This window comes from Podarcis liolepis (genome assembly GCF_965112155.1).
Source record: "Podarcis liolepis genome assembly, chromosome: 8".
Taxonomy (NCBI): domain Eukaryota; kingdom Metazoa; phylum Chordata; class Lepidosauria; order Squamata; family Lacertidae; genus Podarcis; species Podarcis liolepis.
The window spans coordinates 77,392,090-77,408,348 of record NC_139560.1 but is presented as its reverse complement, the minus strand read 5'-3'; the positions used below and the strand labels follow the sequence as shown (position 1 = coordinate 77,408,348).

Sequence of the window (16,259 nt, the reverse complement as noted above, 5' to 3'; positions counted from 1 at the left end):
CAGCGAACGGCGCAAAAACCCCAAACCCACCAAGAAGGAAGGTCTGGTGCCTGACGTTAACCCTAAAGAAGACGGATCCTGTTTCTCAGGAAAGGCCCAGGAATAAGTGCTTCTTTGTCTACCAACCTGCCCTTTGCCGCTACCCAGATTTTAGAATTAAGTCAATTAGGTTAATAACGATTAACAAGGATATCACTACATATCTAGAGAAAGTGACGAGGAGGTGCGAGGCACAGTTGTTGTTTTTTTCAGATGAGTTGTTGGAGTCTATTTTATTGCATTTTTAGTTTCAGGTTGCCGATATTTGTATGTGGATCCGTATTTTTGAGATACGGATCGTTGGACACGATGGATTTGTTTGGCTTCATTGTTCTTCTATAGGCCGCCTTGAACGCGGCCCAAGGCGGCGCATAGAATTGAAGTTTAGCTCAATCCAGCCCCAGTCTGCTCAGAAGTGAGTTCAGTTGGGCTTCGTTTATTATTTAGAATGTGATCCTAATACCCCGCTCACCTGTGTAAGCAAGTCCAAAGACAGCTTTTAAAATACTGTAAGCTGTTTTGTCCTGGGAGGCGGGTCTGGAGAAACTCTGCGGCGATCTACTGGGGCCTTTTGGGCTTAAGCGCAGACCTCCCTCTCTGCTTGCGTAAAAGACGTCGATTACTCAACAAAGACTTCGCCATAAAACTCGCAGGGCCGGAGGGAGCTGAGCGAAGTGAGACAATGGGGCGAAGTTGGTTGATGTGGCAATAATAATGCTTAGGGAAAGTGGGGTGGGGGTGGGGGAAGCAGACGCACGACTCTCGACCATTTAATTGCTCCTTTTAAACCTGTTATTACGATGTTAACTGGTTAAGTATATATTGCTGCCTTTTATTGCCTTGATGTGACAAATTAAAACATACCCTTCTGAAAAGAGGCTTTCATTGGTGGAGGAAGAGGCAGGGAGAGGCGGGGGGCGACAGAGCTGTCAGACTGAATTAATGGGGGGGACTTGCATTTTTTTCCCCCTTTGCGATTTTGCTGCTATTGCGTTTTTTGGAAGGGGGCGGGAAGAGTCCATCAGCCACAGTCGATTTCTGTTCTCTCTTTTCCTCGCGTCGCGAGGTAGCCTTCGACGCAGTTTATATATAGATCTGTGCAATCTGCATCATCTCTTTATTTATTGACCCGTGCCTTTCCATATATAAAGGCACTGCGTCTTTTCTCTCATTTCTCCTCGCGATCTTGCGCGTTACTCAAGGGCGAAAGGCGAATGCCTTTTCGCTCCTGAAGTGAGCTGGATGTGGACGCCCTCAAAGATGTCAAGTGTGAACGTGGCACGTACATCTTCGCTTTGTAATGTGCTAAGAGAGAGTAGTGACCTGTCCAGGACTCACGCTGTTTAAAAGGGGGTATTAAAAGTGGTGAATTGAGATCTGAACTGGGAAAGCTCCGTTTACAAAAGGTGTGTTTGTTCCCAGAAGAGATTTTCCCACCTCGCCGCCCCGCGTAGTGAAACTCTCATAGTGAGATCTGGAAAAAAAATGTCATCAGATCGTCAAAAATCCGCGAACAGAGAGGAATGACTCTTTAATGGTTTTATCTTTTTAAAAAAAAAAATCGAGAAGGGCGAGTCCTTGTTTTGAACAATGAATGGCTGGATTATTTTCAAAGCAACGTTCAACACACGCACTTAAAAAAATAACGCCAAAAATCTCGACCTGGGGGTGCTCAGACCTGGGGCGTTTCCTTTTAACACCTCTCACCCATTTTTTGGAGGATGGGGGTCAAGCCTGAAATCAGAACCGTTTATCTCTTCAGTTTCAAATAAAGTTCTTTAATTTTACACACTGCCGTTTAAGTCACTCCTGCCGGAAGGTATGTCCTGCGCAGCTTACTCGAGAGCAAACGTTGTTGAATCCATTGAGCTCGGAGAGGCTTTGGCTTCCGAGTAAACAAGCACAGGATCGGTCTGCGCAGCTTAGACAAAGCGCGCGCCCCTCGATGCCCTCTGGCTTGTCGCTCCAAACAAGTAGGTCTCCACGGCCCTGTTGCTTCGCGTCCAGTTTCAGAATCCAGCTTCGGAAGTTGAGAACTTTAAATAACAATAAGGATAATATTTTTTTTTAAAAAGCAACCTTCTTCTCCCTCGGGAGAAGGAAGAGGAAGACGGGAGGCGCTGTCCTTAGCTCCTTCGGGGGAGTTCTCTCCGCTCCGGCCGCGATCCGCTTTGAAGCCGTTTCTCTCTTCCCAGGACTAACTCGCTCTCTAGGAAGGGAGAAAGAAAACGACCCCATGAAGAAGACTGTCTTTGGCGGGGGCGCCGCCTTCAGCCACGCGGAGCAGCCAGAAGGACCTGCCCGGAGGAGGGAGGGGACAGAGGGCCGCGATGACATCCTAATGAAATCAGCTCGGAATCCATTACACGAGAGGATTAGCTAATTACCAGATCAGAGAGACGGAGAAGAAAAATAAATAAATATGCCTTTAAGTAACCGAAAGTAATTATAACCCCATTGTTGACGCTAACGATTAATAATTGATCGGATGTTCTACACAATGAAATGTCAGTTTATTCTCCTTTGGATGCGCATATGGCTATTTCTTTTAAGGAAGCGGGGCGGAGGTGGGGGGGGGGGTAAATACCCTGTCAATAGGATCACAAACATTTTCCTTGGCATGGGGAACTTGGTTTCAGACGAGGATCTCTCTTGCTCTGGGGAACTGAAAAGCTGGGTGCCTCCCTAGGCCCGTGGCCATCCAGACGGGTCTGGATTGCAGCTCCCATCACCTCTGACCATTGGTCATGCTGGCTCAGGCTGATGGGAGCTGGAGCCAACGATAGCTGGAGGGTCACACTTTAGCCACCGGGCTGGGCAGGTATTCTAGATTTAGCGCTTTATTTAACGGGAAGTTAAGACGCAAGGCTCGCTTTTAGCCCTGGAGAGATAATTCGGTTACATTCGCTCCTGCACAAATGCGCACAGACGCCTTTAAAAGGGAAGGGAGCTGTACTGCCACGTTTCATAGGAAACTGTTTTCCTATGTTCATGTCGTTTGTTCGGTTTCTGTTTAATATACAAGCCTTCCCCCGATTGGAGGCCTTACAGGGAGAGTGGGGCGCACTGGTGCAGCTGCCTGCAAATGAAGGGCTGGTGATGGGGGGGGGGGCAGGATTTGGGCCTCTTAGAAGAAGCAGGTAGCTCACGGCGCACAATATATATAATAAAATATCTCCTATATAGCACCCAACGCCGCTAAAACCCTAGTGGGACGGTTCTCTTCGCCCTCGTCTCAAGGGCAAAGTTCCCATAGGTTTGAACGGCAGCCAAGGTTGGGTGCAATTGCGTCACTGAGAAGCGCATACCGTTGGAGAGCAACTATGGGGGGGGGCAGTTTTGCTTGCTGTCGGGCACGTAGCCACCCCCCCCCGCACTCCTGGCACATCTGCTTAAGCCTTAAGGGGGGGGGGAATGATGCAAAATAATGAATCGCGCGCATGGCGAGGCTTCAAAACAGAGAAAAGCTTCCAAGCTTCGAGAATGCCATTGCTTTGATTTATTTTATTATTTTTAACCGCGGGGTTGTGCGAGAGCGTCCTGACGTTTATGTGTGCATTTTGAACAGTCAGAGGAGTTCCGTCAGATGAGTAGCTCTAAAGGTGTTTCCAAATTCTTGCCTCGCTTTACTCTTTCCTATTTAAGAATCTGATTCTGATTCTTCTTCTGTTTCGCTCCAGCAACCCGTTTCCTTCTCCCCGCCGCCAGCTCTTCGCGGGGACGGCGGACGCGTGCTTTCAACACGCCCCACCCAACCAAAATAAATTACGTGTTCATTCAGCGAGCATCCTTCGATAGGGTGGCGAAAGTGCGGGGAGATAGGTAGCCCCTTCCTTGGCATGTTTACGCGGAAATAAGTCCCACTTGGTGCAGCGGGACTTACTCCCGGGTAAGTGTACATAAGATTGCAGCCTTAATCCTTATTGTTAATAAGCAGCAAAGCCTTGAGCTGTTAATTGGATTTCGGCTTCTCTTTTCTGACGCCCGGCTATTAGCTGTGACGTTTCTCATGTATTTGTTAAGGACTTGTGTTCCGCTTTGTGCTTGGCTCAGCGCGGCCGAAGAGGAACGCCCCCACTCCAGTTTAGGGATCCCTCCCCATCCCCAGAGGCGAAAAGCCCTGGTGGCCTGCAGTCTCTCTCTCTGTGCGAGGTGGAGGCATGGTTGGGAAATAAAGAGGCGACACCGATTTAACCTCCTGCGACGGCTGGCCTTGCATGCTGCTAACAATGTATCTTTGAAAATCCCCAGCGGCGCGATCCACCAGCTTTAAAAGCTGATATCGTTGGCGTTTGCAAACTTATCGGTTTGCACATTCGCTAGAAGCAACCCCATAGGACTTCGCGTTCGCGTAAACGCGCGCAAGGTCAAGTCTGCGAGTCCCATTGAACTGAATGGCAGTCTATCCTCCAGTAAACGAGCGAGCGATTTGCGGACAGGTTTCCGCGCGAGAAGCCCCAGATACCGAAAAGGCTCCGAGAGGCTTGATGGCTCACAGACCTCTTGCTGGTGCGCGGCTGCCTGCACACCAGACATTTACAGCGCATTTAAAGCACACGCGCCCCAAGAACCCAGGCAGCTGTAGTTTGCCCCTCGCAAAGTTGCAAAGACCAGCACCCTGAACAGACTACAGTTCCCATAATTATTGGGTGTGGGTGTGTATGCATGCGCTTTGAATGCACGCCGTGCGCGCAGCCCTGTGTACAGACGTTGAATTTAGCTCTGCCCCTGCAATCGTGAGCTTGCCCGCGGGAGCAAATCCCTCTCGGTCTCCTTTGAAATAAACAAGCAAGTCAACACAAAGCAAACAAAAACAAGCAAACGACGTCTGACCAAGGAAGTGAAAGGCAAGCGGAGGAAGACGCGTCCTGCTCTCGCCAGTTCTTGCCCCCGCCCGCCTCACTGCAAGGCAAACAAGCCCTCCCTTCTTGCCAGCAACTGCTGACATTTGTAGGCAGGAAAGGAAGTAGCAGTACAGAGATGGGGCGAGGGGGTGTGTTATATCATATCTCCCCCTTACTGGACCGCAGCTAGCCCAGTCTGACCATTTCTCCGAGTCCTGGTGATGTAAGGCGGGTGTGTGTGTGTGTAGGTGTAGACCTTTTACCTTCCAGGCAAGGTCGCATTTCGCGAAGCAAAGGCTACCTCGACTGCTACAGTTTCATGCAAGCACATTAAGAGGAGCCCGGTTGTATCAGGCCTACTTGCGCGCAAGTAGAGAGCGCAAACTGAAAACTGGGCGAGTTGGAAAAGTTGGGAAGGGTCGCAGCGAGAGAAACAGGAGGGGGAAATGTTTGTTTGGGGTTTGAATCTGTTACTGGTAGTAGTAGTAATAATAATAATAATAATGATAATAATAATAATAATAATAATAATAATAATAATAATAATAATAATAATAATAATATTCCAAGGAAGGGGACTCAATGGGTTTTCAATAGCATGTGCACCACCAAGAACAGCAGGCCAGTATTTGCACGATTTCCTTTTGGATTTACATTACTCTGTTTCTGTTGTTTACTCTTCAGTAGGTATGGCAGTTGAGCTCTCCTTTCGTTTATCTTAGCGTAGAATTCAGCTGGAAGCTCTCCTGCACAAGCCTCCATTTCGCAATGTTCCAGTAAGACCTTGCAGAGGAGCTTTAAACGGCGCCAAACTTCCGCTTAAATGAATGGGGCATGCGCAAGATTTTACTCGCCTTCAGCCAATGAGGGCTTCGCGTTCATTTATACATTTTAATATCTAACGCGATATCGTTTCAGCTCATCACAGTGGGGGTCTTGCGCAGGAGAACTTCCCGATGGATGCACCTTAATTGCTATTTAATAAATCGGTTTGATTTGGGCGAGGCGGTGGAGACTGAATCCATTGCAAAGAGATAGTAATTCACATCTCTCTCTCTCTCTCTCTCTCTCTCTCTCTCTCTCTCTCTCTCTCTGTGTGTGTGTGTGTGTGTGTGTGTGAATGTGAAGTAGATTATACCAAAACCGTTGGATGTGACAGGCAAAGAGGGAAATGTTTCAAAGCCGGCTGCCCAAAGTCTTTCGACTTTTCCTTCCAGAAAAAGAAATCCCAGGTCTAAATTCTAGCAAGGGGTGAGTAAATTATGGAAATCTTAGATAATTCTTTGGGCGTATAAACATCAAAGGAGAGTCGTTAGCTTTCCTAATCTCTGCCACAGAATGGATTTTCAAAATAAAATAAAATAAAATATAAAACCAACTGAAATGTACATGTTATCCAACAGAGAACCTGGTGTATAATAAGGCGAAGAAGGGAGGGGAGAGAGAGAGAGAGAGAAAGAATATCCACGCTATGGAGGAGGAAGCTCCCATTCAAAGGTCGCCGCGAAAGGGAGCGCGGGATAATTTTACACTTTTCTCCTTTAGAATAATAATCTGACAGATACGATGGAATTGTTGGCATCTATATCGCCCATCTGCCCGAAGGCACTATATTCCCTCAAAAGAGCTTTAGCCTGCAAAAATATATATCACATATAAAAATTACACTGAGTAGTATTTAAATACAAAATTGTATTAAACCCACAAGTTACCGTTACAAAGCCAAAACACAACAAATTCCACAGCTTCATTTGAAGCCTGCTGCGGCCAGGGATAGAAATATCAGCCAGTTGCTGAGAGCACCATTCGCCAGGGAAGTTCTCCTGCGCACGCCCCATCGAAATGAACGGGACGTGGGCAAGAGGACTCGCGGGGAAACCTAATGGAAAAGCGTGGTTCGTTTCAAGTGAGGCTTGCACAGAACTGCCCCCCCCCCTCGGCTGACCCTCTTAACATTCTGCACTGAGAAATTTGAAATGTCGCATAGAAAGGATCTTATAATCCTAAATAAAGAAATAAAAAGTATAGATGGGAAGAAATAAAATTTTAGATAAAGGAGGCAGGCAAACAGATTTGGTTTGTGTCAGAATTGCTGTAAAGAAGAAACACTTTAGGAATGGGTTGGAAGTCTAGACCGAATTGGGAATAGCTCATGGGGGGGGGGAATGGGGGAGGCCTGAATCACTCAGATAAATAGACCCCATTATTGCTGGACCACCATCCAAACCTGTGCTAAAATATTGTCCCAAAATATTTACTTTGAACTCAGTTCTGGTGACATCAGTGAAAACTTTAACAATTGGGTGATTTTAGGATTGCAACGTAGAGTATGAATATTTTAAAATTATTATTATTATTTTAAATGTTGCTTTCTACACACACACACACACACACACACACACACACACGGCAGCCACTTGCCCAAGAGAGCTGTCCTTTGGTGAGGCTACTTTGTTTACTTAGGGGGAAGGTGATGAGGATGATGTTGTTGTTGTCGATGATGATGATAAGCAAATACATTCTGGTAACAACATAAGCTGTAGGTAACCTTCTGTAATTACACCACAGACATGCACGCAGATTCCACTCTTTATCCAGTTAACATTCCCCAGGCTGAACCCTGAAGTATCTAAGATCACTTTCAAATGCCCTTTCTAACAAGCCCCTGAGCAGGAGGCCACTAATTTTCAGCGAACAAAAAGCCACTGGAGAGAGCCCCGTTTGTCAATATCAACTGGTCGAGCAATTTCCCATCTTCAGACACATCGGCCTATCTAAGCTGGCAGATGTTTAGACAAGATTTTATAAATTGTTCAATATCAGCCCGTAATGAACCCCAACTGACCATTCCAAAGCAGCTAAAAGCACCTAGGATCTCCCCTGCTGGGATCTAATAATGCTCTCACGCTGGAACATTATTAATCATGGAATAAAATAGATGAGCCTCTTGAAAAATAAGTGTATGATTGATTAAAGGGCAATCTAAGAAGCTATTATTCTTGTTTTATAACCGTAAGTTATATTCACTCAATTTATCTTTGAGGGAGAAAATAAATGGTTGTTTGTCTCCTTATTGAAATTATATTATAAGGGAATTCTCATTATTCGGGGGGGGGGATTGAAGTGATGGTTTAGCTATTTTTTTAACCTAATGGTGAATCTCTTAAGTGATTACCACATTATAGATATATTTTTTAAAGAGGTGGGATATTTTCCTTTTTTTTTTTTTACTTTCAAGTGTTTTGTATCTCTTGATAAAAATGAAACACAAATCTTCACTTAGAGTGCAAGTAAATATGGCATTTTGAATTAAGAATTCTAGCACTAAATACAACAGGATATACAATAGTAATCTTTTAAAAATGTAAATTGTATATAGTCCAGTGCAACAGATTCACTCTGAAGGTTTTTATTGTCCTGCAATATATACGTTCAACAGGTTTAATTAGCCACATTGCTAAATATATTTTAAATATTTAAGAAGTTACCTTAGGCAACTGTAACAGTGATATTTTATAAATTATCATGAATTACAAAAAAAGATAAATACTAAAAATGAACAAAAAAAGGCCACCACCTTATTGTAGACTAATCTGTTTTTATTTACAATTAAAGATATAAATTAGTAAAGAATTCTCATTAAACAACGAGGGATTGTATAACCATCAATGTCTCAAATAAAAACCAGGCATAATTTATTTACAAAAGAGTTGGGATTCCATTGCAATACAACTTGCATAAATTACTAGAAGCTCTCATATCATTACAAAAATAAATATCAAATTTGTTTCCACTTTGTAAGTACTCAAGTTCTTCAGTCATGGTTTATTTAATTAATTGCTACTGTATGTATCTTTTACAAAGTGTTTGTACAATAAATCCTATCACACCTACAGAATATAGATATATATAGATATATATATATATATACCGTGGCAATAAGCTGATCAATTCGAGATATCCTGAGAAAAAACAGATTTGCTTCTTTCTTTCTTTCATTCTTTCTTTTTAAGTCACATATACATTGGGGAGAACTAGACTATACCAGTAAACTCACATAATGTCCAGCAAAATTCTGGTTTAACAATTAGAGAGAGTCTGTAGATTTAATAGTGCTCTGTGGTCTTCTTTTATACAGTGGCACAAGATGTGATCCAGATTTAGAATTTTGTTAGAGATAGATAGATTAGCTTGGGGAGAGATGATGGCTTGTTGACTTTTCTCAAAGCAATTGTGACACCTACCTGTGAACCAAGGAAAACACCAGATCATCCACAATCTTTCAGTTACACGCGGCGTGTTAAAAATGGAAGGCAAACTAAAACGCTTTTTCTTTTCTTTTCAGCATAGGAGGATTAGGCTTGGGTTCTGATCTGCTCCCCCCCCCCCCCGTGGGGGTGGGAAATGGTTGGCCACAAGATATTCTTTAATCCTAACTATAGCAGTGATTTGGAAATAAATGGGGAAACAGAGGCAATTCATGCAGACACTATGTTCTCTTTGGAACCCAGCCAGGATTCATCTCATTTTCCTTCTCTGCTGTTTGAAATGTATATAAGCATGCTAACTAAAATCACTCTTTATTTTGATTCACAACTATTAGACTTGCATGTTTATAAAGATGCCTTAAGGTGCATTTGAGCAGGGAAATCTTCTGTACAGCACCCGAAGCATTGAATCAGTGCAATCATGTTCTTTTATTTGGCATGCTGATATACATTTCAAATAGTACAGAGGGACAATGAGATGAATTCTGGCTGGCCTCCAAGGGGAACACACAACTATCCGCCCATATATTTCGACGGGGCCTTATGTAGGAGGAGTTCCCAATCTACTGCAGTTGCAATTTTCCAATAATAATTTGGGGGGGGAAAAAACACACCCTATGATTTAAATATTTATTGAAAATACACAACTTTCATTTTTTTTAAAAAAAAAAAAGCAAGAGGCTTGTGTGAAATAATTGAACTGATTTCTCCCCCCCCCCAAAAAAAAACCAACCCACACACACAAAAAAAAGAAGGGTGAAAATGCAATAGGCTTTTCTTTTTGTAATAATGCTCTTTTGGTAATGGAGCAAGAAATTAACATTAAGCAAATTTGCAGGCTGAGCAATATGTTTCTGGAGCTGATGCCAAATGATCCTCCTAAGCGGTGTAACAGAATAGAAGGAGAAAGAAGGAGAAAAGGAGCTGGTCTCACTTACTTGCCTGGCTGCTGTGTGATTGCACTTCTATAGGTATGGTTGTAGTCCTACTGTGCACACTTCAGTGGGGTCTGTCAAAATAGAAGCGTCAGTTAGTCACAGGACACAGCTGGCTAACTAGATTATACACTCTGGGCACAGCCTAGCTCCCTCTTGCACAAAACCCCAGCACAGCCCTTGGAAGGCCTTTTCTTGAGCTGGCATTTCTCAGCGGATCTGGGAGTTAACTCGTTCGAAGGGCCAGCATTCTTAATTACTTGTTTTAAATTTTAGCATAACTTGTAGCAATGTCTCAGACCAATAATGGAACTTTGAAGGAGACAGACAACTGAAGCTGCAATCCTAAATGAATTGCCTTTAGATTCGGTCCCATTCTACTCAAGGGGGGGGGGTTACTTCCGAGTAAATATACTTGGGCACAAGCTATCAGACTTCTCTCTGCTTCACACTGTACTGTGTTTCCTCTCTCTCCCAAACCTGAAACTGTTCTCTTTTTTTGCTTGGGAATATTGCCAAAACAATATTCACCCTTGCTGTTATTTCTCCCCTCTTAGCAACAAAAACAATGAATAAACTTTCTGCAAATATTTTCAGATTATAGACAGGTTCAAGGAGTTTTTAGTGATTTTTAGAGGCATTTTAATTACACGGAGCAATTTATTTACATTATGTTCCTAATCACATTCATAACTGGAAGGCAAATCTCAACGTTTTCTGTTAGATCCTTTTCTTCAGAGGCCTGACCACAGCTTCGGGCTGCAATCCCGCACAAAAGGGCTGCTTTAACAACAACAACAACAACAAAATTAAAATCTATGGAATTCCAAGCAGAAAAACTGCGACCTGGATTGCAGATTTGAAAAAGAGTTTTGTACCTGGACTGTCAGAAACCACCATTGTCTTCTTGCTTGTAGCACCCACCTTATTGTGATATTTTTTTTGGGGGGGGGGTAGAGTAAATTTGCGCCCCACATTATTCCTTAGTAGAAAAGAAAACCTAGCCAGCAAACACCTACCTTTTTTGGAGTCTGGATTGGAAGGCTTGTAATGTTGTTCTAGGTGGCTCGCGATGGTTTTCAAAGAGTTCTCCGAGCCCTGCTTGTGCAACGAGTTACTGCCGCCTCCGCCGCCGCTGCTTAAGACCGTCTGACTTAGCCCCTCGCTGGAGGCCACCGTCGCGGAGTTGTACCTCAGGATGCCCTGACCCTGGAGGGCGTTGAAGTTCCCATAGTTTGTGTAGTTGCTATAAAAAGGCGAGGTGTAATAAATATGCCTCCCCAGGAGAGAGGAGGGCGAGTAGGCAGCGTTGTGCGGGGTGGAAGAGGGCGGCGCCGACGGCTGGCAGCTCTGGCCCAGGTTGTGCGGGTGGTGAGGGTGGTGATGGTGGTGCTGAGGGTGCTTAAGGTCCGAGGTGGCGATTTCCGCCAGCGACCACAGCTTGGGCTTGCTGGCCGGCGTGGTTTGCGAAGCCGCCGTCGGGGCCATGCGGGCGTCCAAAGCGGCTTTGTTGGCGTTGCGCGCGGAGTCCTCGGCGTGCGGGTGACCCAGCAGAGGGGCTTCCACCCCGGTGAGAGGGGAGGAGGTGATGGGCTTGGAGGGAAGACCCCTGTCCGCCGCTGCCTCGTCCTCCTCCTCCTCGTCGTCGTCCTCCTCCTCCTCCTCCTCCTCCACGTCGTCCTCGTCCTCGTCGATCTCCTCGTACTTGTCCTTGCACTCCGAGCCGGACTCGCAGAGCGGGTCCCCGGCGCCGCAAGGGGCCTTCTCGCCGTCCGATTCGGCCGAGCAGGAGTGGTCGGTGAGCGAGTCCACCTGCAAGCTGATCCCTGCGGCAGAGAACCAGGGGAACCGTCAAGGAAACCAGGCGGAGGCACCGGCAGCAGCAGCAGCGGGAGGAGGAGAGCGCAGCACCCCGTCTCCTAAACCTCAGGCTCCACGCCACCCCCAAAACAGGTGGCAAACAATCGGAGCACCCCCCCTCGCTCCCCACCCCCTTCTACACTCCAGGCCCCCCAGAGGTGATCTCCTGCGAAATCCCGTCGGATCCATAGGCCTCTTGAGGGCCTCTTAGATTCCACGATAGGAGAATCGGACGGCCAGGTCGTGGGTTCAGGTGTCGGCATAAGGCACAAGCTTGAGATAGGAGCCAACTCCTAGGGGCCAAGGTGCCTTCGAACCCCCTTCCCCAATAAAATATTTGAGTGGGCTCGGCCCGCCCAAAGATGATGGGCATTGCCATTCAAAGGGTGTGCGTGCCCCGCTACTTGTGATCGCTTATGTGGGGCAGGGCTTACTTCCCCCCCCCCCAAAAAAAATCACATTTTATTGAGAAGCGGCCTTCAGCCTCCTCTGCTCCCCCGTCGTGTGCTTCTGCTACAAATAATCCTCGTCCTCATCTCCTTTCCAAAGCCGCTGTAAGCACTGCCCGAGACAATGTCCCTGAAGCGCTCCGAAGGCTTGAGATCCTTCAAGCCTGTTTACCTGGAAGCGGGATAACTACCGCGGTTTACACGGCCTTTTCCCGGGGCAATCGCCTACGGGGAAGCAAGCTTCACTCCGCTCCGTGGCGCTTACTTCGCAAGGAACGGCGTTCCCCGCTGTCTTTCAAAGAGAAAGTGCAGGGGCGGCAGCGGAATCCCTGGGGATGAATGTGGAAGATGCGCGCAATGCAATGCGTGGATGCTGCCCCTCCAGCCTGGAATAATCCCCCCCCCGCACACACACACACTTACCTCCGAGTAAGCCCCACTGAACTCCGAGGTAGACCTGCACCGGGTCGGGCTGCAGAGCTCCACGCAGGCCCATGACCTGCCTCCCTGCCCCACGAAACCAGCCTGTTCCTCCCTCACCTTCATCCTCGGCCGACGTCTCGTTGCTGTCGCGGCCTTTGTCCGACGGCAACGCCTCCTCTTCCTTGCCGCGGATCCCGCCGGCGTCGAGGTCCTCGTCCTCGTCCTCGCTCTTGTTGCGCGGCGCCCAGGTCATCTTGTTCTCCTTCTTGAGCCTCCTCCTGGCGTTGGCGAACCAGGTGGAGACCTGCGTGAGGGTCATCTTGGTGATGATGGCCAGCATGATCTTCTCGCCTTTGGTCGGGTAGGGGTTCTTGCGGTGCTCCTGCAGCCAGGCCTTCAGCGTGGCCGTGGCGTCCCGCGTGGCGTTCTTGCGGTAAGCGGGGTCGTTCAGCTGGTAGGGGTAGGCTGGGCTACCGTAAGGGTGGTAGCTGATGGCCCCGCTCATGCCCGTCGCGTGGGCATCGTAAGGGGAGCTCTGCCAAGCACAAAAGCAAGGGCGTTAGGCATTTCGGAAGAGCTGGCAGCCACCAGCTAGCAGGCAACGCCACGGGAGCGACTATTACATTTTACACTAATGTAATGCAATCACTCCAGCGAACAATGTTATTATTTCTTAATTGTAGTGCCGAGCACTCCTGCAATATTATTACTCAAGAAGAAAAAATAAAGTATCCAGAGGGCATTCGAATCCCTTCTTCCCTCTGAAAACTGCTGATGTCTTCGTTGCAGTTTATTACAATTCAACGCAGACATTTTTATTTTCTCCCTCCAAAGGCCCTACAGGTAGTTTCTTAAAATGATAGCTTTCTACTTTTCCTCTCCCCTCTCCTCCTCCTCCTCCGCCTCCACACATGGTTGCAACGATATTTCCTCTGTTGCCATACAGGAAAGAGAGAGAGAAAGAGAGAGAGAGAGAGACAACAAAGCCCCCCACTTAGCAATTCACTTCGCTAATGCATTGCAAATCCAATTTGCAAACCAGAAGATATGCACCGTTTCGAATTGGTCAAATGCGATATAATTAGCATTTTAATTCGCCCTTTAAACGTTTAAATTGCGCTGATTTAAAGTCTGCATAATACGAGGGTGAGGAGAGAGAAGAGAAAGGGGGGGGGGGAGAGAGGAATTAGTTGAGCCAACTTGATAACTTTCGGAGTCGGTCCAGGAAACCAAGCTAAACACAGCGCTCCGAATGTACCTAATGTTCCTAAATAGCCCGGGAACAATAAGGCTTGGCAACTTGCGACTGCTTTTCTTCTGCCACGAGAAAGTCAAACAGAGGAGCGTTTGAGATCGGCTCCCATTATCCTAAATAAAGATCGCCAGGCTGGGAGAAAAGGTGCGGGGGGGGGGGGGGAGAGAGAGGGAGAGTCGACTCCAGCCAAAGGCGCTCGATCTGATATCTCTTGTGTAGTGAAACAAAACGAACCCTTTGCCCCACTTTCCCAGGACCAATTGGCTCCGCTAGCTTTAATCCTTCGTCGGTTTGCAAGAGCTGCAAAAACACGCGCGATCGCCAGCACAGACGTGCTCGGAAGCAAGCGCGAGTTGGAGGTGGAAATCCGTCCGAAGAGGAGCCCTCTCTCTTCTCTCCCCCAGCAACAAATAAATAAAAATAGAAATAAATAAACAACACCTTTAATCGAGTTTCAGCTTGGACTCCATTCCATCGGTAGAAAGTCCCCCCGCCCCCGCCCCGGTAAATCACATAGATTTCTAAATATATATATAGGAGAGAAGCGCTAAAGAGATCGAAGGAAAAAGTGGGGGAGGATACGGATGTCAGAAAATGAAAGTGAGCGAGGAGAAAAGAATAAAGGAAATAAATTGGCAAGAGAAAGAAGTGAGGGAGATGGGAAGAAGGAAAGGGGGAGGGAGGGAGGAATGAGAAGATGGATAATAAAGAAGCGAAGCAACGAAAGAGGGGGAAGCGAAGGAGGAAAGTCGAGAGAGGCTGCCTCGGTGGAGGAGCGCTTCCGTGTGTGTGCCTAACGCGGGTTGCCCGGCGTGTCGGGCGGGCTGCATCCCCACGACCCCCCAGCCTAGCCCGGGCAGCCTCGGCGCTGCCAGCGGGGGAAGCGATGGAGGAGGATGAAGATGGAGGCGGCGGCGGGCTGTCCGGTCCGTTACCCACCATGTAGGAGGGGAATCCCGTGGCCGGGTCGGTGGAGTACTGGAGCGGGCTGCTGAAGCCGGTGGCTGCCGCTTGGGCGGTGAAGGCGGCGGATCCGGGGTAAGGGCTGAACGCCGAGCCCGAAGACGACCTGGCCAGCTCTTCGCTCCGGGGCGCCGCCAGCGCCGACGCCCCGTAAGCCGGGCACGAGTAGAGCGCCAGCGAGCCCGGGGGCTGGTAGAGGTAGCCCTGAGGGTAGGACATGGCTGGCGAGCGCGAGCGAGCGAGGAAGGGGCCTGGGCTGAGGCGAGCGGAGGACGACTGCGGGCGCTTCGGCTACGGGCGCCGCCGCTCGCTGCAGCCGCTGAGGAGCTCACAGCGTCCCCTCCATAGGCGGGAGGAGCGCGAGCCAAAAGGAGAGCTCGGCGCGAGGCTGAGGGAAAGCCTCTCGCACGTCCCGGGAGCGCGCGCGCGCCCGCCGCCGCGGCCGCCTCGCGCGCTCGCCCGCGCTCCTGCTTTCCCACGCAGAAGTCACCCGCGGTTGCTGCTGCAAGAGGAGGAGGAGGCGGCGGCGGGCATCTGGGCAAGAGGAGCGCGCGGGAAAATGGAGGCGGAGGAGCAGGAGGAGGAGACGTCTTCCCCAGCCCGGGCGGGGAAGGGGCGGCCGAGCAGAGCGCGCGCGAGGCAAAAGCAGCCTCGGCCAGGCTCTGCCAGGCAAGCCCCGGCGGCTCGTCTGGTCGGCGCGCTCGCGAGCCGCCCCCCGTGAGGCGAGCGAGGCGAGCTTTCCCCCCCGGCGCCCGGCGCGACCAGCTTTTGGCGCGGGCATAAGGGAGTCTGCGAGGCGAGGAGTTTTGTGAGGAGAGGAGTTTCGCCGGGGCATTGGCAAGGCGAGCTGTCCGTCACGGCGGCTCATTTGCATACGGAGGAGGACACGCCCCTCGCCCGGCTTCTTACCCACCGAAGGAAGGAAGGAAGAACTTGGGCGGGACTCCCGGCCAGCGAGAGAACATGAAATGAAGCCCCGCCCCTCGCGCTCGGCGCCTGAAGGGAGGAGGAGGAGAGAGAGAGAGAGAGCGCGAGGATGGCGCGCTGTGGCTGCGGCTGAAGAAGCTGGCCGGGCGCCGAGCGACCAAAGGCGTCCTTGTCTCGTGCTCCCCACCTCCTCCCGCCCGCCCGCCGGGCCTGGAGGTTATATAGCGTCACGTGGTCGCAATGCTGCGCCGAGGGAGGGAGGCCGGGAGGGTTCCGAGGTGTTCCTCGCAGGCACG

At 48.9% G+C, this 16,259-nt stretch overlaps 1 protein-coding gene across 5 annotated transcripts; it reads right to left on the bottom strand.

Moving 5' to 3' along the window:
• Positions 1–1,545: 1,545 nt before the first annotated feature.
• On the bottom strand, positions 1,546–15,824 carry IRX2 (iroquois homeobox 2). 5 transcript variants are annotated; one of them, XM_083519421.1, is made up of 5 exons: positions 15,013–15,822; positions 12,936–13,353; positions 11,106–11,912; positions 10,090–10,160; positions 1,546–2,248 (listed from the first exon to the last, which is right to left on the bottom strand). In XM_083519421.1, exons 1-4 carry the CDS (start codon positions 15,253–15,255, stop codon positions 10,117–10,119), a joined length of 1,512 nt encoding a protein of 503 aa, XP_083375547.1. In that variant the 5' UTR covers positions 15,256–15,822; the 3' UTR covers positions 1,546–2,248; positions 10,090–10,116. The 5 variants fall into 5 exon arrangements, with proteins under 5 accessions (XP_083375547.1, XP_083375545.1, XP_083375546.1 ...); XM_083519419.1 differs by having other exon boundaries at positions 12,819–13,353; positions 15,013–15,336; XM_083519420.1 differs by lacking the exon at positions 1,546–2,248 and adding an exon at positions 8,277–9,127 and having other exon boundaries at positions 15,013–15,824.
• Positions 15,825–16,259: the final 435 nt, after the last annotated feature.

Bases quoted from the DNA above. Each gene is read 5' to 3' on its own strand.
- IRX2 (XM_083519417.1), bottom strand. From the start codon at position 15,255: ATGTCCTACCCTCAGGGCTACCTCTACCAGCCCCCGGGCTCGCTGGCG. The intron at 13,354-15,012 runs GTGGGTAACGGA...TGTGCTTGGCAG, and splicing joins CGGGATTCCCCTCCTACATG to AGCTCCCCTTACGATGCCCA. The intron at 10,161-11,105 runs GTAGGTGTTTGC...CTATTTTGACAG, and splicing joins CAATCCAGACTCCAAAAAAG to ACCCCACTGAAGTGTGCACA.